The 22,521-nt window shown below is 37.7% G+C and overlaps 1 protein-coding gene and 1 pseudogene across 4 annotated transcripts in view; both read right to left on the bottom strand.

The window, feature by feature from the left end:
- Positions 1-7,024: 7,024 nt before the first annotated feature.
- LOC146473965 (ZP domain-containing protein-like) lies at positions 7,025-13,306 on the bottom strand (annotated as a pseudogene). Its single transcript, XR_014866277.1, has 7 exons — positions 13,027-13,306; positions 10,353-10,550; positions 9,838-10,032; positions 9,592-9,720; positions 8,582-9,156; positions 7,767-8,068; positions 7,025-7,271 (listed from the first exon to the last, which is right to left on the bottom strand). The product of XR_014866277.1 is annotated as a ZP domain-containing protein-like (transcript).
- Positions 13,307-21,112: 7,806 nt separating this feature from the next.
- LOC146473961 (E-selectin-like) overlaps positions 21,113-22,521 on the bottom strand; it is a 109,234-nt gene continuing 107,825 nt past the window's right edge. For all 3 annotated transcript variants that reach the window (XM_085118007.1, XM_085118008.1, XM_085118009.1), the window contains 2 exons: positions 21,860-22,161; positions 21,113-21,317 (listed from right to left, as the gene is read on the bottom strand). In XM_085118007.1, the coding sequence (XP_084974133.1) occupies positions 21,181-21,317; positions 21,860-22,161 (439 nt within the window). In that variant the 3' untranslated portion in view covers positions 21,113-21,180. The remainder of the gene's footprint in view (positions 21,318-21,859; positions 22,162-22,521) is intronic.

Below are 22,521 nucleotides of genomic sequence, written 5' to 3'. Positions count from 1 at the left end.
GTATCTCGAACTGCTGATAGCCGCCAGTCAAAAGCAACTGCAATTTCCCAAGTGTATTAAAGAGCATAGTCAATACTGTATATTCAGCGTTACACACCGGTAGCCAGGAACGGCCTTCGAATGGAATCCTCACACGAATCTTAATCCATGGTGATAACAACGTTGTCGCGGCAGGCACGCGAGTGCAGATCAAAATGAAAACGGAAGTTATGAAAATTCACTAAGTCGGCTGTTTAATTTGTTTTTATTATGTTATACAAGGTAGCTCTCACTTTTGTCGTACTGCATTTAGGATCTTTTAGGGTGAGGGGGGCTGTTACACTAAAAATATTAAAAACAGCTTTTCCTTGTTCCTAAAACTAGAGAATATCCCTAAAACTGACTTAATTATTTATTGCCACAATAATGTTCTTTGCTGGCCTCAGGGATGACCATTCATGTTCACATGAAACCTACTACGCACTATCTTTATGTATAAACATGGTGGTTCTGACTTTTTAAGGTGTTTGAGTTAAATCCTAAAGTGACGCCACTTGAATAAAATGCAATATTCACTTGCACTCGCTGTCGCCTCCTTTTAGTGAGATTTGCCAAAATTATAAACTAAGATGAAAAGGTAGGTCTCAAGCTTTTTTCTATCTACATTTTACATTTACATTTTAGCATTTTTTCTATTTACTTAAACCTGTGGCAATTCTAACATCTATAATCGCTGAATGATTTTGTTGAATACGCTCAGCTTTGGAGTTGAAGAAAAGTTTGCCCCTTGATATTTAGGTAAGCCACTAACGAATTCATCATCGATATTTCATCGCAGTTTTTTCAGAACTGAGCAATCGGAGCTACAGTAAATCAAACTCTCTCACTGGAATAATTGAAGAGTCAAGCTCGATGGCGTTTGTCGCATTATCATCATAGCAGACCCTTTCAAACTGACCATTTAAATGGTCAGTTTCAGTAGATCTCTGAACCAATTTCACATGATCAAAGATCGAAGGACCGCACCTGTTGAAGTCTTGACCTAGACATTATATAACGAAAAACAAATTAAAATGGATAACTTTTGCAGCTCAGTAGAAATTGATGAGAAACTCAGAAATCCATCAATAAACCTAAAATAATATTAAGTAAAACCCGCTCACTCCGAGGGACGAAAAACGGACAAAATTACAACGTTTTATTCAAATTAAGAGTGGCTAACTGAATTTCGCTTGGAACCAGCAAACTGTTTTTGTTTACTTCACCACAAGGGAAAATAAATTGACCACAATTGGTTATGAAAATTTTCCAACATGAGCCGCTTGTCTCGTATAACGAATTTAACGGAGGAAATGTGAAGTTAAAGTTAAAAAGGGGGTTCAAACGCCACAAAGTAAAGCAGTATTGCCTTAGCCGTCGGGAATTATTGGTGAACAAAACTACGAACAATAATTCGCCACCCGCACAAATAATATGAAAAAACTACAACTCGGTTTCTGATGTGTCGCTAGCCAAAATTTCACCAACAAAAAGAAATTGTTTTCATTGACGCAGTTGCTATATGATCTTGTTTCACTCATTTCCTATACACTATAGCTAGCCACACCGCAAGCAATCGCAAATGCTCGAAGTAAAACAAAACACTCAAGATTAATTTTAGTCTCGCCAAGTAAATATACACACCGCAGAAAATTACAAGACTAATAGAAATCCCTTTACGTATTCCTAAGTGTATTTGCTGCAGAGCCCCATAGCGGGTTTATTTTTTAGCAAGAACTCCCCTGTTTTCCTTGGTCAGTGACGGAAAAACGTAACTATTCCCAGTAACAATACAATAAAAGTTGTTGGAGGTTACCCTTTTCATCTAAGTACACAATAATTTAAAATTGCAAATGGCGATGGCGTGAAGCAAATATCGCTTATGAAGCGATAATTGTTCTAAAAGATAGACAACAACCTCAATTTTCAGTGGAAAAATTCATGTCAGAACAGAGATGCTATTTATTACCTACAGATTATCATAATATTACACAAAATCAACGTTTCAAATTATATGTGACTAAAGCCAAAAATGTCAGGGAAAGCAATATTTATGAGGGAACGCTTTTTTGTTGTTATAGGTGAAAGACAAAATATTGATTGACTTCCTTCAGTTTATCTAAATACGGAACCGACAGAAAGACGTCATGCAGTACACTTCACAGAAAGACAAATTTATATATACATAGATCACGTCGAAAGAGATTGAGCAAAAGATTTTGCTAAAACGGTAAATAAATTCATGATATATCATGAATATCCACCGAAATCAATCTAAAATCATTTGATATTTAGTCCTGAGCGTTGATCAATGCTGAACTGATTTAATTTACAATCGACTGTTATTAAGGCCACGTGGTGTCAGGATGACTTGACAAAGAAAAGAAAACGCAAGTTCTGGCTTTCAGTAAGTTTATCCAGCTTACCTTAAACACGACTTTGTTTCACCAAACTAATAGTGGCTAATTTCGCTTGGTATCCGTAAACTGTGTTTGTTTACCTCATCAGACGAGAAAGTAAAATTAACCACAATAGGTTATGAATATTTTAAGCTTGTCTCGGATAATTTAACGGAAATCATGTGAAATTAAAGTTGACTAAGGTTTTCAAGCACAAAATAGTTCAGTATTGCCTTAGACTGTAGAGAATTACTGGCCGGTAAACAAAACTATAAACAAATCGCACACGACATTTGTTTTTAGCAGTATATAGGTTAAAGTCTCTGTCGCGAAATTTCACCGACAAAAAAAATTGTTTTTATTGAGGCAATTCCTATATGATCTTATTTCACTCTTTTCCTATTGGAGTTACCCTAGCCACACTCAAGAAACGCATTGCTCGAAGAAAAACGGAACAGTCAAGAATGATAGTATTCTCGCCAAGCAAATAAACAGACCGCAGACTAATATATATAGCTCTCTTTAAGAATTCCTCAGTGCATATTCCGCAGGGCCTATATATAGCGGGTTTATTTTTCAGCAAGAGCTCCGCTGTTTTGTTTGGTCCGTGAAGGAGAAACGTAACTATTCGAAGCAGTAACAATAAAACAGGAGTTGTTGGAGGTTAGTCTTTTCATCTAAGTGCACAATAATTTCATATTGCAAATGGCGATGGCGCGGAGCAATTGTTATCGCTTATGAACCGATAATTGTTCCAAAAAAATAGACAACAACCTCAATTTTCATTGGAAAATTCATATCAGAACAGAGATGCTATTTATTATCTACGGCGGATTATCACAAATTGAACGGTTTTAATTGCTACATGTGACTCCAATGTCAGGGAAAGCAATATCAATGAGGGAAAGACAAAATGTTATGATTGACTTCCTTTAGTTTATCTGAATACTGGACCGACAGAAACACGTCATGCAGTACACTTCACAGAAAGACAAATTTATGTAGATGAGGTCGAATGAGATTGAGCAAAAGATTTTGCCGAAACGGTATAAAGTACTGATAGATCATGAATATCTGCCTAAATCAATGTAAAATCATTTGATGTTTAGTCCTGAGCGTTTATCAATGCTGAATTGATTTAAGTTTACAATCAATCTGGTAAGGCCACGTGGTGTTAGGATGACTTGACTAAGAAAAGAAAATGTAAGTTCTGGCTTTCAGTTCGTTTATCCAGCTTACCTTAAACACGACTTTGTTTCACCATACCCGCGTGAATCGCACAATGACAAAAGATAGCCAACCGGACCCATTAAAGCCAAGATGTCGATTTGGAACAGCGAATGCCACCAAGACAAAATCAAAGTGTTTTGTTAACGATATTTACCGAGCCAGAGGAACTGTGATTATATTTCATGACAACTGGATTTTCTCGAGTTAGATTTTAATCCAAATATTTAGGGAACTAGACAATACTGTTTGTTTTGTTTTGACTTAAAAGTTAGAGGATGAAAGCACTAACAATCCAAGAATTCAAACATGATGACACCTAAAACCCTCACCGTCGATCACAAAACATTTTTGAGACTGAATATTCATTTAGGACTCATTTTTTAACGGGATGTTGAATACGAACAACCATGGTCATACTAAACACAAGATACTACACATTTCAACGTTCTCCGTGGCACTATGCTCACTGATGCACAATTTACCTTCCTCTTTTTATAAGTATTTCTCCAAAATTCAATACAGCTAATTGGCATTTTTCCTGTGTTTGAGTAAATTAGAAATATAATTATTACGACCCAATATAAATCACGATGACTTTCGAGACGACTGTCGAACCTGAGTAACATCGAGATTCATATGCCAATCGATGTCTTGGCAGACTGAAAAACAGTCGGGTTTTACCATTTAATTCACCGAGGAAGGCGCGAGTCAGCGAGAGCGCAAACTCGCGAGGCGTGAAGTGCCATAAGTGTGGATTCTCGCATGAAATCTTGGAGACTTCCATCCGGAAGTGCTTGTGATGCAAGAGTCGCCCCAGTCTCACTTTGCATTTTCTCAGTCGCTTCAGACTTTTTTTGTTCCAAGATCGCTGTTATCGAACGATGGACCGCTTACGCAAACGTACGGACTGTTTTTGCAGCGTAATATCTTGTAGTGATTGTTAATAGTGATGACACAAGACATTTCATAAAGAGATGTGATTTTTGGGACGGATAAGTGATATTTCAAAGGAGTGCGCAATTAGCAATAAGGAGGATATAGCGTGTGCATTCGTAATAAAGCAGCATCGTGAGAATTTGTAATCAATTAAAGGCGGAGTTGCAAATGAGCCACTTTATGCATCAAATGATTGTAGAGTGAGAACGGCGGATATTACAGGGCGCAATAGAGGAGTTGTAGTTGCGTAGTTGAGAAGCGCATCTAACCGGTGCGGGAAAAATATATACAAAGATCTTGTGAAGCGGCAACATTGTGTTTTACAATGAACAATCATCAACTTTTTATCGTATATGATTCAATTCGCAACCATCTACATTACTACCACAAAACGGAACAAAAATTTATTATGGGATATGCCTCTGTCTAGTAGGCGGCTAACATGTCCAAAAGCTGGTTTTGAGGAAAGACGACCCAAGCTAACGTTGGTCAAAACCTTGTAACCAGCATTAGATTAGGCCTAACCTAAAGTTAATTTCCGAACCTCCAATATGCTAACCGGGGGTTATAGTGCTGTTGTTTAAACTGCTGCAAGCATGCCGGTTAGTTACTCTGTACCATGGCAACGTCTTTTATGTCAAAATAAGATTCCTTGAGCGCGTGAAAGTACAGACTGATGTTCCCACCGAACATGCACGTGAAGGTTGAAAATATCCATAAACCGCGTGCAAAAATTACCGGCAAAGGGGTTTGGTTACGTTATTCTAAAACTAGAGGTGCATCATGTATTTGTTATCTAACTGAAGGCAAGCAGTTGCGCGTGCGCAGTAACCACACGTCTGACCACATGAAATGCAGCTTGAGATTTTTATTGATCTCATGATAAACAGCACCAAGCACCCAACACCTTTTATGATCATTAATACCAATTTTATTGATTGTATATTAAAGCCGAGATAGTTTTGTATTCTTTTGATAAAAGACTTGTTTCGCTTGACGAAAGAGAGGTCTGGCAATAACAGGTCGGTGCCTTCAACTACTTCTCCACGTCACATATTTGTTTTAACCTCTTTTCAATACGTATTTCTCCATCTCTTTTTGGAGATGAAAACAAAGATCTTTTTAGCTAATTTCGACTTATGACAATCATCTCTAGTTACCATGGTTACCCTTAATCACTAGGTCAGTTGCCAGTAAGCATAGACGATTATTCAACTGAAGCATGAATTTCGCCCTTGATTTCAATTGGTCGAAAGCGTTTTCCATACTTGACTCCTTTGCATCGTGTTTTCCCTCCAAATACAGGAGAGGCGCATTTAAGTCTAGCAAAGGTGAAACTCTGATCAGAAAGACTCTATATGCACGTGTGTTATGTAAATACAATGATCGTCAAACTGGACGCACCGAAATAGTACGGTTTCAAAAGTGTAGGCTTCAATGCCCGAATTTGCGGTCCTGGCAAATCACACAAACAAACGTCCTCACTCGTTAGCACTTTTACCGGCAGGTAGAACTAGTAATGTATAGGTATATATCGTTAAAAGAGCAAGACAGCAAAGCACCCATAATTATTTGAGATCTTTTCGACAATCCGGTAGAATAAATCGTCATGGATAGAATTCTGAACGGCCATGAAAACAAAACTAAGTCTTCTCAAACCGACGGTCTTAACTGACAGACTGCCTCAATATTCCGAACTAAAAGTTTAGTTCACAGGCTATTCAATATTTACGCATAAGCGAGATACTTGAGCTGGAGATATTCAATTGATAAAAGTAGTTCAGTAAGCAGAATTTTCGAAGCTGGATTTTACGATTTGAGTCGAGTCGGAGATATTCTAGTCTTCTTTAACTGCTACTAAAGAAAATCGATTAATACGCTTGCTTATGTCCTCACAACTTATATGAAAATTCCAATTTCAGTTAAAAAGACTTCGTTTCACATTTTGCATCTTGGTGATCTTTAAAAATCGGCACGGATACCGACATTTACCGTTCCGACCACGTGGCTTGTGAGTCGAAAATCATGAAAAACTCTCAAATAGAAAAACATGATTCAAACAACTTATCTGTGGAGGTAAGGATTTCCAAGATTTGACGGTTAAGAACTTTGCATGATAGTCCCCCCTTAAGTCAGAAATTACGTTAAATTGAGTGGAACAAGGTGATGATACAATTCTCTACTCCGGAAACAACGAGGAGGACTGGTACGAGTAAGGGCTAATTGATCGTTTGCGTAGATGGACGGAAATTAAAACGATAAATAAGTACGTTAATTTTTCAGCAGTCAGTTACATAGAAATTATTCTTTTAGGTGAAAACTTAAGAGCTACGTTACCCCAACAAAATGCTGAAAATGCATTCATTTGTCTGTGCGACACAAACAATCCCACAATCCCTTACGCGTACCAGCCTTGTCACAGTTTCTGAAGTGGGAATAAGTTTTATAGCGAGGCAACGTTGCTTAGTAATTCTTTCTCAATGAAATGAATATCTCGAGCTCAAGTTGTCTATAATTGTGTCAAGTCCGGTTTTTGTTAGTGAGTTTGTTTTCACTCTTGATCACCAGTGGCAAGCACAGTATACCCAACAGGCTTGTCACGTGACTTCTTGACCATCATCAACGCTGTTCCCGCCAAACAAGCAACACACATCACAAACAGAGTAATCATAAGAGCAGCACTGGAACCTAAATGGAAAGAAGTTCAGTTAATAAATTCCTAATAGGAAAGTTGCTTGCTGTTGTAGATTTAAAACTTAGAATTTCTTAGATCTGAAATTGATTTACCGGACAGAAAATACGGCATTCCGGGTAGTAAATATGACTAACAATGGGAATAGAAAATTGAATGTCTGTTTTATTTCCCGTAACAATAAGCTTTTAATGGTTAAGGAAAGCCGAAGTTTACAATTTCAGTAAGTAAACTTAATACACTTACAAGTGTTAGTACAAAACACTGTCAGAGCTTACCAGCTACAATTTCTCAGGAAAATGAAATGTTTCAAGTCTCAACTTAAATTTAAAAAAATCACAGACAATCAGTCTAAATTTAGAAACTTTATCATGGATTCAATTGCGTAATCTTGGCAAACCCGATGAAAAAAGATATCCCATAAAACATAATAAAATGTAAAAACACTTGGCAAACTCACGTTGTTTAAAATGCTACTTATATTCACTCACCACTCTTGTCCACAGTACTGTCACTCTTTTCCTCTCGCTTCTCACGTGCCAGGTAGAGTGGGCCCTGGGCCAAAGAGTACACGTCATTACCCATGTGATCGTTCATCTCACGTTTTCCTCGGCCACTTGATGGACATTTTTTAGTGCACTTGGAGCCTGGGTCAGTTGCATTGCATACAATCACGTGACAGTGAACAAACACGAATGGATGATCAGCAATGAACTTGAAGGCTTCCAGGCTAAACCGCTGGACACTGACTGAAGACGCGGAATGGTACTTCACTGTGACGTCACTCGGCCAGCTAAGACAAAAAAACCTTAATTTCATTCTTGTATCTCTTCCACAGTTACTAAAAATGCTATGTTTGGCAGGGAAGAGAAGATAATTGGCTGCTGATGCTGCAGAAAGAACAATTTGGGAACGTTTTTATATGTGACCCTCAATTATGATGTAGCAAGTGATGAATATGGGGTAACCTTTGCTTTAGTGTTGTAGCTGCCGGTTTATCCAAGGATGAAACGATACCACACCCAATGATCAGCATTGACATTTATTTAGCTTTACTATTTAGTTTGCTACCGAGTAATGACAAAACATGAGGGCAGATATCATGCCTTGAAAAACAAAATTTAATCGACGAATGAATACACAACAACTTGTTCACATAAAGGGTGTCGGGAAATGCATTCTATAAAGAAGTTTCTTATGATAATGTGTTTCCAACTGTATGGAAATTATTAGCTGTTGTCAGTGAGCCTGACGTTTTGAAGTCTGCCTTATTATAGACGGCATTTCGGCGGTCGGTTTCCCTCACCCTTTTGCAATGAACTCGTACTTCAAAGAACTCTTCCGATCCTGCGTAGGTGTGGCAAAACATCGATCAGCCATGATTGACAGCTTCTTGTCACTTGATTCCACCGACACTTCAAAGAACAAACGTTTGCGTAGCACTAGAGCTACAGGGAAATCACTCTTCATGTAAGGACTCACGAATCTCTTGTCAGGAAACATGTTTAGGGAGAGTGTAAAGTTTCCTTTGCCTTCATCGTTAAATACGAGTTTTCTGTTATTTGGTTTCCAACCAACTGATGACACCACGCCATATTTGGAGTAGTAACAGCTAAATTGAATTTCTATTTCACGCACGCGCGTTATGACATCCTTAGCAGCCACGGGGATTTCCAAAACTGCGTTGGAGTAGACGATGGTAGTGGGTGTATTTCTGCTTGTTGTCTTACAGCCAGTCAGCAGAGTTGTGAGGGAGAAGTATGCGCTTGTTTCCGTAGCTGTCCAGGAGTCGAAGATGCTCACGGTCGATACCACGGAGGAGAGACTTGGGAATAGTAATGGTCATATTATTGCTGTTGCACTGAATATCGACACCTGGAGCTAAAAATGAAAAAAAAAGGCTTATTAATTAGTGGCTAAGACTAGTAGCCGATAAAACGCGTCAATACGGCAAGGCCTCAGTTTGAGATTTTCCCGTAACGACCTCACTCTTGGTCATTAAGTAGTTAGTAATGGAACTGCTTTGATTAGAAGAAGGTGATTTAATGAAGAGAATCTATGAAAAACGTAAACACAACTCTAACAAGAAAGAGGCGGTATACAGATGATACCACATAAAGAAAAACGCAAGACAGATCCAAAGATAGTTATCTATTTGTTAAAGCAGAAAAAATAATAACTAAAATGAACGCACATTTATCGAAAACCGACAAAGATAGCAAACATTCTACTGTGACTGCAAAAGGATTGAAAAACCCCGCATACTTGTTCTTCTTATTAAAGTGGTGTTGCTAATATTATAATATCGATGTTTACCGTGACATGTTCTGTTATCTGCTGATAAGTTCAGTGCCGGGTCTGGACATTTACATTTAAAGCCCCCTGCGGTATTCACACACTTGTGACTGCAGCCGCCATTCTTTGTCACAGAACACTCGTTGATGTCTGCAAACAATCGATTTATAATATCAAGTTAATCGGTACCACTGCTTGTTTGTCTTATGTCAACAAAGTGAGTTTAAATAGAAACATCTTAAGATAATTATTTATCGGGAGACTCACCAACACATGAAATTGTCTTAGCCCTGTCTGTCCACTGTCCATTCGCCCCGCATTGTTTAAATGAGGAACCTTGTAGCTGGTATCCCTGTGGACATGTGAACGAGCATTTGGTGTTGTATTTCATCTGTGACGTCACACAACTGTTTGGTGATGTTTTGACAAGGCGGTTGATCGTTAGGGCAGGGCACTTTACAACTGAAATTAAAAATTTATTGAAAGTTAACATATAACTATATGTAAGCCAAACATTCGTCCCGTGGGAAACAATTAGTAATTGCAGGGCAACTTGATTGATGATTGACTATTATGCTATAAAAGCAACGTAAATTATTCATTACTAGGCGGCTGATGTAAACCAGCATTTTTTTTTCTGTTATTTTATATTATTTCACTGTTTGTTTCAGAAGACTGCTTGATTGATTAGAATCGTTTGTTTTTTTTCTTTTATTTATTTTGTTTTTTTCCTTTTTTAAGTATCTTTCCCACAATTGCAACAGATCAGCATCATTACTAACCATTACAGCGGACTGTGTTAACTTGTCGGCTCCAGACTCCTCTTTTCCCGCACTTAATAGATGATGGACCGCTGTGTCGGTATCCACGGGCGCAAGAAAACGAACAAGTTGATCCATAGCCTTGATTGGACGAGAGGCAATGGGAAAGAGACACTCGGACACCACTCCCCAGGGAATGAAGCTTTTGGCAATAATTAGCTGGAAAGGAAAGAAAAAGGTATGACTGGAAAGGAGCAAAAAGATAAAAATGGAAAGCGCTCTTTTTGACAATCAGCATCTCAGTTAAGGTTTTATTTCTAAGTGTCATGTTACCTGAAAAAAACATTTCTGTATGGTTTCTTTTGTGTCGACTAGTATCTCTTGAGCTGGGCAGGTTTATAGAGTATTTCAAGTAGCAAGTAGTTATTTGAAAAGTTATTAAGAGGGGAATGATTTTTTAGTAATCTAATTTCTAGCCACCTCCTACTAGCAAAATATAATCATGTAGGTGCTGAGTTGTTGAAAATCCGACATCTGAGTTTACTGTGAAACTCCGACATCCGAGTTGTAAAAATCCGGCATCCGAGTTGTGAAAATCCGACATCGGAGTTGAAAAAATCCGACATCGGAGTTGTGAAAAATCCGACGTCCAAGTTGTAAAAATCCTACATCCGAGTTTTAAAAATGAGAGCGAGAAACGATTGGATGATAGAAATAACTATCAGCCACTAGACAAACCAATGGTTAGAGATATTTCCCAGATAGTTAAACACCTCACTAATGCCCTTCACCAAGCAAGGTGCACAGACGAAATGAAGTTTATATGGTTGTAACAAAACACCAGATCCGCTTAGAATTCCATTGTTTTATACCCTCGTAAAAATTCACAAACCGACATTAGTCGGAATACCTATCATCCGTAGACAAACTAATTCAGCCAATAGCACAAATACAAAGACGAAACAAAGACGAAATAGAACATTTCATTTCGCACGCAAATTCTTACCACCCTACTACAAAGTTTACCGCTGAGGTCTCACAATTAGGAACAACATTCTTGGATACAACAGTCTATAAGGAAGAGAGAATCAAGAAAGAATGGATTCTCGACGTGTGCACGCATTAGAAACCTACTGAAACATTTCAGTAGACATATTACAGCATTCCCCACCTAACAGGCGTTAAAAAAAGGCTTCAGCGTGGAAGGAAAAGCTCTTAGGATTCTACGGACAAACTCTTCTAAAGTTACGTTTGAGGAGAACGTTAAAAAATTTAGAGCACGCCTGATCTCAAGAGATTATCCCAATTATCTGACGGGCAAATCCTCTCAGAAGTACACTTCGCAGATAGGACAAAAAGCTCAAACTCAAAAACAGGAAGTGCACAAGAAAATTCTACGCTTTGCGACACAATTTCAACCATCACTGCCATGTTTGAAAAACATTCTAATCGACAAATGGCATTTAATGTAAAACCAGTCATTGACTAAGAGAGATATATAAGGAACCTCCCTTGATCTCTTATAGAAAAGAAAAATCAGTTAAAGACAGGTTTGTATAAAGCAAAACTATCTGAAGGCTTTTATCAATACAATGGACACACAGCGGGAGTCGCGCATGTCTGTCAACCCAACATGCCAGCTCTGAAGGAAGTAACAACTCGGATGTCGGATTTTTACAACTCGGATGTCGGAGTTTCACAGTAAACTCAGATGTCAGATTTTCAACAACTCAGCACCTACAAGCTTCCGTATGCCGGCGGCCATGCTGGAGGTATAGAACAATAAGAAAGACATGTCAAAATATTTGCATAAAAATAAAAATATTTCCTAAAGGAAAATCGTTCTATTGTTTCGCTCCTCCAATATGGTTGCCACGAAAACTAGAACTAGAACGTTTTCATCCTAAAATCGGTGCATGTTTCTAAAATATGTAAATACATGATTCTCCACTCCAATTCATGAACTTAATTCTTTTGCGCACAGAATATTTCAGCTTTGCGGTTTTTGTCAGTGATCTAAATTGACGTGCACTAGCTGTCAAAATATACTTAATTCAAAATACTTTTTATGAAAGGTTCAGAGAGAATTTTTGGTCTAAAAACGGGCGCCTTTTGTTCAAAGGTCTCCTCCATACATTCACAATGGCTACACGGAAATTGATGTTCGGTAAATCAAGGATAACGTTTTTTGAAGCCTTCCAAATTGCAAGACTTTGGCAACAGGGCATTTCTATTTAATTTAGCTGTTCAGAGATACTGTAGAGTCATGCTAGGCAAGGCAAACCCAGTAACTCCACCAAGTACATCTCAGTCTTCCTCTCGAAAGTAATGTGCCACAAATGCTTCTTTTTCGCAAAATAAACTCCAGGGAGAGGTGGGTCGGTGATATAGAAGCAAAAAGCGAGGACTGGAACCGAGGTTACATTATTGCTACAGTTTTAAAAGAATTTTGAAAACAAATATGGCGACCGCGAATTTGTATTTCATAAAGACGTAATACCTAAAATATTTCTGTTTCATTATTTAATGAGCAGTTTCTCTAGGTTTTAAAGTGCGACTCAGTGAATTATTGAATATTTTGGATGATAAGTGCAGATGTCAATATTTTTATGATGCACAATTTGATCATGATGGCCGCTTGGTCAAAATATACTCAAACAACAGGACATGCAGTTCCTTAATTCAATTAGCTTACCTTGAGAACAAACTCTAAGCGTAAACAAGGAAAATCCAGCCAGAAATATCAATAGCCAGTGATAATAAGCCATCGACAACGAAACACTCAAAGTAATGTAATCTGCAAACGTTATGATAGCATCCACAGAAACGAACCTAAATGAGTAGAAGCTTTCTTTCTTCTGAATGAGAAAGTCTCTTTCCAAACTTTGTTTACATACACCAACACGTTTTATCCCATCCTCTGTAAACATTAAACCCTCATTCAATTCTTCCGGTTCATCTGTATCACGTGGCATCCATCACAACGTGATTTTTCCAAACTCGAGCATTGTTCTCCAAAGCACACCAAATTAACATTAAATTTCCTCTTTCATGCTCAATGATTTTAACTGATTTCCGTATTGCAAAAAAGTATTCTTTTAATGCATAGCAATTTTGAATGGAAACTTTTTTCATAAATCTTTGAACCGATCTTGTACGTACAGTAAGTCCTTTCCCTTCCGTACAGTAACTTAACTTACAACTGGTAACTCACAACTCGAACACCCCTCCAATAATCGTGTACAGAGCATCGTTTCCATTGGGATAACTGTTAAGAACTGCACAGTTATTTGCTTCTTAGGCTTCCTTAAACTCGCTTTCATTTGATGCTGTAGAAAAATAACAATTCATATACATGTACTGTTGTATCTCGAACTGCTGATAGCCGCCAGTCACAAGCAACTGCAATTTCCCAAGTGTATTAAAGAGCATAGTCAATACTGTACTTTCAGCGTAACATGTCAGTCGCCAGAAAACCCTTCGAATGAAATCCTCAGATGAATCTTAATCCATGGTGATAACAACGTTGTCGCAGCAGGCACGCGAGTGGAGATCAAAATGAAAACAGAAGTTATGAAAATTCAAATAAAAATGAGCTACCGGTGATTAATCAGTTATTTCACAAGTCGGCTGTTTAATGTTTTTATTATGTTATACAAGGTAGCCCTCACTTTTGTCCAACTGCATTTAGGATCTTTTAAGGGTGAGGGGGGCTGGAACAAAGGAACAAAGTAAAGTTTAATATCCTAAAACTAGGGAATATCCCTAAAGCTGACTTAATTATTTATTGCCACAATAATGTTCTTTGCTGTTATCCCTTGTAGATTTCTTATCCCCAAGAATGTTTTGCGAGTTATCACGCAACCCTTAAATCTCTAAGCGGTCCTCGGATTGAACCCTAAAGTGTGGCCATTTAGAAATAAACTGATCGGTGCTTTGAAAGATAGATATCATAGTGTTTGAGTTTGTAGATGAAACTGGCCTCAGGGATGACCATTCATGTTTACATGAAACCTACTACGCACTATTTTTAAGACATAGTGTAAACATGGTGGCTCTGACTTTTTAATGTGTTTGAGTTAAAACCTTAAGTGTCGCCACTTGAATAAAGAGCAATATTCACTTGCAATCGCTGTCGTCTCTTTTTAGTGATATTTGTGAACATTATTAAGATAAAAAGGTAAGTCTCAAGCTTTTCAGTCTATTTACATTTTACGTTTACATTTCAGCATTTTTTCTATTTACTTAAACCTGTGGCAATTCTAACATTTATAATCGCTGCATGATTTTGTTGAATACGCTCATCTTTGGTCATCATCGATATTTCCACGAAGTTAATTCATAACTGAGCAGCTGGAACTAAATCAGACTCTCGCACAGGAATGATTGAAGAGTCAAGCTTGATCGTGTTTGTCTCATTAATCACCATAGCTAGACTTCTGAACTGATTTCACCTGATTGAACATCGAAGGACTGCACTAGTTGAAGTCTTAAGCTTCACATTCATATCTATCAAAAAACAAATTCAAATGGATAATTTCGCTGCAGCTCAGTAGAAATTCGCTTTCGTCTTAGTCTTTGTATTATAGCTGAAATCATTTTAATCACGGCGAGGAGGAGAAACTCAGAAATTTTAAAAAAATCTAAAATCTAAAATAATATTAAGTATGTATCTGTAAAATCCGCTCACTCAGGACGAAAAGAGGACACAATTACAACGTTTTATTCAAATTAAGAGTGGCTAATTTCCCTTGGAACCAGTAAACTGTAATTGTTTACTTCACCACAAAAGAAAGTAAAATTGACCACTGAATAGAGTTTCCAACTTGAGCTTGTCTTGTATAATTTAACGGAAGAAATGTGAAATTAAAGTTGACTAAAGTTTTCAAGCGGCATAAAATAAAGCAGTATTACCTCAGACCGTCAAGAATTCTTGGTACACAAAAACTAAAAACAAATTTATGTAGCTGAGGTGGCAAGAGATTGAGCAAAAGAATTTGATGAGACGGTAAATAAATTACTGATAGATCATTAATATCCACCGAAATCAATCTAAAATCATTTGGTATTTAGTCCTGAGCGTTGATCAATGCTGAACTGATTTAATTTACAATCGATCTGTTATTAAGGCCACGTGGTGTCAGGATGACTTGGCAAAGAAAAGAAAACGCAAGTTCTGGCTTTCAGTAAGTTTATCCAGCCTTTACCTCAAATACGACTTTGTTTCACCAAACTAAGAGTGGCTAATTTCGCTCAGTACCCGTAAACTGTATTTGTTTACCCCATCAGACGGGAAAGTAAGATTGACCACAATAGGTTATGAATATTTTCCAACTCGAGCTTGTCGCGGATAATTTAACGGAAGTGATGTGAAATTAAAGTTGACTAAGGTTTTCAAGTACAAAATAGTTCAGTATTGCCTTAGACCGTAGAGAACTAAACAGAACTATAAACAATTCGCCACACGACAGTTGTTTTTAGCAATATATAGGTTAGAGTCTCTGCCGCACAAATGATTTGACAAAACTACGACTCGGTTTCTCATGTGTAGGTAGGCGAGATTTCACCGACAAAAAGGAATTGTTTTCATTGAGACAATTCCTATATGATCTTATTTCACTCTTTTCCTATTGGAGTTACCCTAGCCACACTCAAGCAATCGCAAATGCTCGAAGAAAAACAAAACACTCAAGATTAATTATAGTCTCGCCAAGTAAATAAACAGACCGCCGAAAATTACAAGACTAATATTTATAACTCTCTTTAGGAATTCCTCAGTGTATTTTCAACGGTATAGTTTTGTACCCTGAAGAAGGCAGCATTGCCGAAACGTCGGTTTCGAATTATCTTTCAGCGTCTATTTTATAACTTTTGAATTCACATTTATTGACTACACTGCTCAGTATTACAATTTTTATTACACAAGTGTATTTGCTGCACGGTCGATAGAGGGAACTCCCCTGTTTTCCTTGGTCAGTGATGGAGAAACGTAACTATTGTAAGCAGTAACAATAATAAAATAGAAGTTGTTGGAGGTTACTCTTTTCATCTAAGTACACAATAATTTCAAATTGCAAATGGCGATGACGCGGAGCAAATGTTATCGCTTATGAACCGATAATTTTTTCAAAAAAATGGATAACAACCTCAATTTTCAGTGGAAAAATTCATATCGGATCAGAGATGCTATTTGTTACTTATAGTATTACACAAACTGTACGTTTTAAATTACTATATGTGACTGCAGCCAAAAATGTCAGGGAAAGCAATATCAATGAGGGAAAGACAAAATGTTATGATTGACTTCCTTCAGTTTATCTGAATACTGGACCGACAGAAACACGTCATGCAGTACACTTAGTCACAGAAAGGCAAATTTATGCAGATCCCGCCGAAAGAGATTGAGCAAAAGATTTTGCTAACGCGGTAAATAAAGTACTAATAGATCTTGAATATCCACCGAAATCAATTTAAAATCATTTGATGTTTAGTCCTGAGCGTTAATCAGCGCTGACTTGATTTAATTTTACAATCGATCTGCCACGTAGTGTTAGGATGACTTGACAAAGAAAAGAAAACTCAATTTCTGGCTTTCAGTGAGTTCATCCAGCTTACCTTAAACACGACTTTGTTTCACCATACCGTGAATCGCACAATGACAAAAGATAGCCAACCGGAACCTTTAAAGCCAAGTTTTCGATTTGGAACAGCGAGTACCACTAAGACAAAATCAAAATGTTTTGTTAACGATATTTACTGAGCCAAGGAACTATGAATTTATTTCTTGACAACTGAATTTTCTCGAGTTAGCTTTTTATCCAAATATTTAAGGAACTAGGCAATGACTGTTTGTTTTGTTTTGACTTAAAAGGTTAGAAAATGATAGTACTAACAATCCAACAACTCTAACGTGATGACAGCTAAAACCCTCACCGTCGATCACAAAACATTTTTGAGACTGAATATTCATTTAGGACTCATTTTATCGGATGTTGAGGAGGAAGCAACCATGGTCAAACAGAACACAACATACAGCATATCACATTAACGTTCTTCGTGGCTCTTTGTACACTGATGAACAATTTGCCCGCCTCTTTTCGTCCATATTTTCCATAATTTCGATTCAGCTAATTGGCATTTTTCCTGTGCTTGAGTAGATTAGAAGTATAATTATTACGACCCAAAATAAATCTCGATGACTTTCGAGACGACTGTCGAACCTGAGTAATATCGAGATTCATATGCCACTCGCTGTCTTGGCAGACTGAAAAACAGTCGGTTTTTACTATAAAATTCACCGATTCAATTCAATTCAATTCAATTTTATTCACACTTATTTGAACGAAATACAATATATTTTATAGGAAGAAAAAATTAACATGCAGAGCAATTTTTTGAATGATTTTACCTTCTACGGAAAAGTGCGTAGTGGCCAAAGGAGCAAGGCTTTCGTGTTGGCCACTACCTCTGTGCAGTTAAATAAAATAGGGGGAAGTAGAATTTGTAACACTGGTTAATGAGCTCTGCTAGAGGAAGGTGCGAGTCACCAAGAGCGCAAACTCGCGAGGCGCGAAGCACCATAAGTGCGGATTCTCGCGCGAAATCTTGGAGACTTCCATCTAAAAATGCTAGTGATGGAAGATTCTCGCCCCAGTCTCACCCTGCATTTTCTCACTCGCTTCAGACATTTTTTGTTCCAAGACCGTTGCTGTTGAACGATGGACAAAAGCAAACGAGCGGACTAGTTTTGCAGCGTAATATCTTGGAGTTACTGTTAATTATTCTAATAATTACAATAATAATTATTATTAGTGACACGAGACAATAACACTGAGAGATTTGAGCTTTTGCGACATGCAATTTGAAGTGGCTAAATGATATTTTAAAGGAGTGCGCAATTTGCAATAATAAGGGCATAGCGTGTGTATTCGTAATAAAGCAGCATCGTGAATATTTGTTATCAATTAAAGGTAGAATTGTCAAAGGAGCCACTTTATGCATCAATGGCTGTAGAGTGAGCGCGGCGGATATTACAGGGCGCAATAGTGGAGTTGTAGTGGGGTCAGATTAGAAGTGCATCTAACCGGTGCGGGATAAATGTATACAAAGATCTTGTTAAGCGTAAACATTGTGTTTTGTAACGAAGAATCGTCAACTTTTTATTGAGTCAATTCGCAACCATCTACATAACTACAACAAAACGGAGCGAAAATTTATTATGGGATATGCCTACGTCTAGTAGGCGGCTAACATGTCCAACAATTAATTTTGAGGAATTAAAAGAGGACCCAAGCTAAAGTTGGTTAAAATATTGGTTACACCAACATTAGATTAGGCCTAACCTAAAGTTAATTTCCGAACCTTGAATATGCTAGCCCGAGGTTATATTGCTGTTGATTAAAGTGCGGGAAGCAGGCCAGTTAGTTACTCTGTACCATGGCAACGTCTTTTACGTCAAAATAAGATTCCCTGAGCGCGTGAAAGTACAGACTGATGCTCCCTTCGAACATGCAGTGTTTGGCTGATAAAGTAGAAGAGAATTTGCAAATTTTGCAATTAATAATTGTTACACCAGGGTGCGCTGTATATCAAACCGGAGTGTGTAACACCAAGTTGGCTATAAATGTTTGATATTCAACAAGCCCGAGTAACAAAAAATTCACAGGTCTTCTTTGAAATTGTTAGTGAAGTTGCAGTTCGGATAAAACAACATTGCAAAAAGTTCTAATATCAATAAATTTTCCTAAGAACGTTTCTGAGCTACGACCAAGAAATAGCTCAGGAAAGTAAATTATCGACGCTAAAAGGGTGTTATAACATGTCTTTTACCCGGCGGTGCAGCGTTCTTTTTTAATGAACAAGTGAACGAAATTGGCAGGAAGATGCACTGGTCCTTTCATTTAGGAAAGTTAACCCTTTGGGCGGCTGGTATATTATATTTGCAGGATCATACCAGAGGCTGAAAGATTGTAGGAAAAATTAATATTAAACATTAAGGTTGAAAATATCCATAAAGAGCGTGAAAAAAATACCGGCAAAGGAGTTGGGTTACGTTTTTCTAAAACTAGAGGGGCATCATGTATTTGTTCTCCAACTGAAGGCAAGCAGTTGCGCGTGCGCAGTAACCACACGTCTGACCACATTTTCGTTGCATGAAATACAACTTGACATTTTTATTGATCTCATGATAAACAGCACCAAGCACCCAACACCTTTTATAATTATAATGCTTATATGAATTGATTGTACAATAAAGTCGTGATAGTTTTGTATTCTCCTGATAAAAGTCGTGTTTCGCTTGAAGAAAAAAAAGGTCTGGCCTCAACAGTCAGTCTTCACCGAAAGGAAGTTAAAAGATAGCTAAAGATCGACATGCACTTGGCAATAACAGGACGGTGCTTTCAACTACTTCCCCACTGCGCACTTTTTTGTTTTAATCTCTTTTTGAAGTCGACGTATTTCTCCATTTCTTTTTTGGAGGCGAACACAAAGATCTTTTTAGCTAATTTCGACTTATGTCAATCATCTCTAGTTACCATGGTTACCCTTAATCACTAGTGCAGTTGCCAGTAAAAATAGATGATTATTCAACTGAAGCATGAGTTTCGCACTTGATTTCAATTGGTCGAAAGCGTTTTCCATACTTGACTCCTTTGCACTGTGATTTTCCTTCAAACACAGCAGAGGTGTATTTTAGTCTAAAAAGGTGAAACTCTGATCAGAAAGACTCCATATGCACGTGTGTTATGTAAACACAATGATCGTCAAACTGGACACACCGAAATAGTACAGTTTCAAAAGCGTACGTTTTAATGCCCGAGTTTGCGGTCGTGAAACACACTAACACGCGTCTTCACTTGTTGGCACTTTTACCGGCAGGTAGAACAAGTTGTGTATAGGTATATATCGTTAAAAGAGCAAATCAGCAAAGCACCCTTAATTATTTGAGATCTTTTCGACAATCCGGTAGAATAAATCGTCATGGGTAGAATTCTGAACAGCTATGAAAACAAAACTAAGTCTTCTCAAGCCAACGGTCTCATCTGACAAACTGCCTCAATATTCCGTACCAAAAGTTTAGTTCACACGCTATTCAGTATTTACGCATGAGCGAGATACTTGAGCTGGAGATATTCAATTGATAAAAGTAGTTTATTTAGCAGAAGTTTCGAAACTGGATTTTACGATGTGAATCCATTCGGATTCACATTCGGATTCACATCGCTACTGAAGGAAATCGATTAATACTCTTGCTTATGACGTCACAACCTATATTAAAATTCCAATTTCAGTTAAAAAGACTTCATGTCACGTTTTGCATCTTGGTGATCTTAAACAACCGTTTGAGGCCTTTTCCTGTTCCAATTATGTGACTTGCCAAATGTGACTGTGAGTCGAAAATCATGACTGAATATTACGTTAAATTGAGTGGAACAAGGTGTTGATACAATTCTCTACTCCGGAGACTACAGGGAGGACTGGTGCGATTAAGGGCTGATTGATCGTTTGCGTAAATGATGAAAATTGCAACGCTAAATAAGTACGTTAATTTCTCAGCAGTCAGTTACATTGAAAATGTTCTTTTAGGTGAAAACTGAAATAACAAGAGCTATAGCTATCCCGACAAGAAGGTGAAAATGCATTTATTTGTCTGTGTGATGTCCATCCGTCTACACGAACAATCCCACAATCCCTTACGCGTACCAGTCTTGTCACAGTTTCTGGAGTGGGGAATAAGTTTCATAGCGAGGCATACATTGCTTAGTAATTCTTTCTCAATGAAATAAATATCTCAAGCTCAAGTTGTCTATAATTGTGTCAAGTCCGGTTTTTGTTAGTGAGTTTGTTTTCACTCTTGATCACCAGTGGCAAGCACAGTATACCCGACAGGCTTGCCACGTGACTTCTTGACCATCATCAACGCTGTTCCCGCCAAACAAGCAACACACATCACAAACAGAGCAATCATAAGAGCAGCACTGGAACCTAAATGGAAAGAACTTCAGTTAATAAATTCCTAATAAAAAAGGTGCTTGCTGTTGTAGATTTAAAACTTAGAATTTCTTAGATCTGAAATTGATTTACCGGAAGGAAAACACGGCCTTCTGGGTTGTAAATATGACTAACAATAGGAGAAGAAATTTGAGTGTCTGTTTTATTTCCCAGTTAAGGGAAGCCGAAGTTTATAATTTCAGTGAGTAGCATTTTGAATCTCTTATTATTCAAACTTAATAAACTTAAAAGTGTTAGTACAAAACATTGACAGAGCTAACAAGCTACAATTTGTCTATTATTGGGTTTCCACGCGTACGTATTTATTTCTCAGGAAATGGAATGTTTCAAGTCTCAACTTAAATTTATCAATCACAGACAATCAGTCTAAATTTAGGAGCTTTATTATGGATTCAATTATGTAACTTTGGTAAACCTGCTGAAAAAAGATATCCCATAAAACATCGAAATGATAAAATGTAAAAACACCAGCAAACTCAATTCTGTTGTTTAAAATGCTACTTATATTCACTCACCACTCTTGTCCACAGTACTGTCACTCTTTTCCTCTCGCTTCTCACGTGCCAGGTGGAGTGGGCCCTGGGCCAAAGAGTACACGTCATTACCCATGTGATCGTTCACCTCACGTTTTCCTCGGCCACTTGATGGACATTTTTTAGCGCACTTGGAGCCTGGGTCAGTTGCATTGCATACAATCACGTGACAGAGAACAAACACGAATGGATGATCAGCAATGAACTTGAAGGCTTCAAAACTAAACCGCTGGGCACTGACTGAAGAAGCGGAATGGTACTTCACGGTGAAATCACTCGGGCATCTATGACAAAAAAATTCCTTAATGTCATATTTATATCTCTTCCATAGTTGCTAAAAATGCTATGTTTGGCAGGGGAGACAAGATAATTGGCTGCTGATACTGCAGAAAGAACAATTTGGGAACGTTTTTATATGTTTCCCTGTCCTCAATTATTATGTAGCAGGTGATGAATACGGGGTAACCTTTGTTCTCATCTTGTAGCTGCTGGTTTATCCAAGGATGGAAAGCTACGACACCAAATGATCAGCCTTGACATTTATATACCTTTACTATATAGTTTGCTAGTGAGTAATGACAGAACATGAGGGTGGATATCAGGTCCCTGAAAAACAAAGATTTAATCGGCGAAGAATTCACAAC

The sequence above is a fragment of the Pavona decussata genome, unplaced genomic scaffold (assembly GCF_977016875.1).
Source record: "Pavona decussata unplaced genomic scaffold, jaPavDecu1.1 SCAFFOLD_92, whole genome shotgun sequence".
NCBI lineage: Eukaryota > Metazoa > Cnidaria > Anthozoa > Scleractinia > Agariciidae > Pavona > Pavona decussata.
Note: the sequence above shows the minus strand (reverse complement) of the source record. Positions and strands in the feature narration are given on the sequence as shown.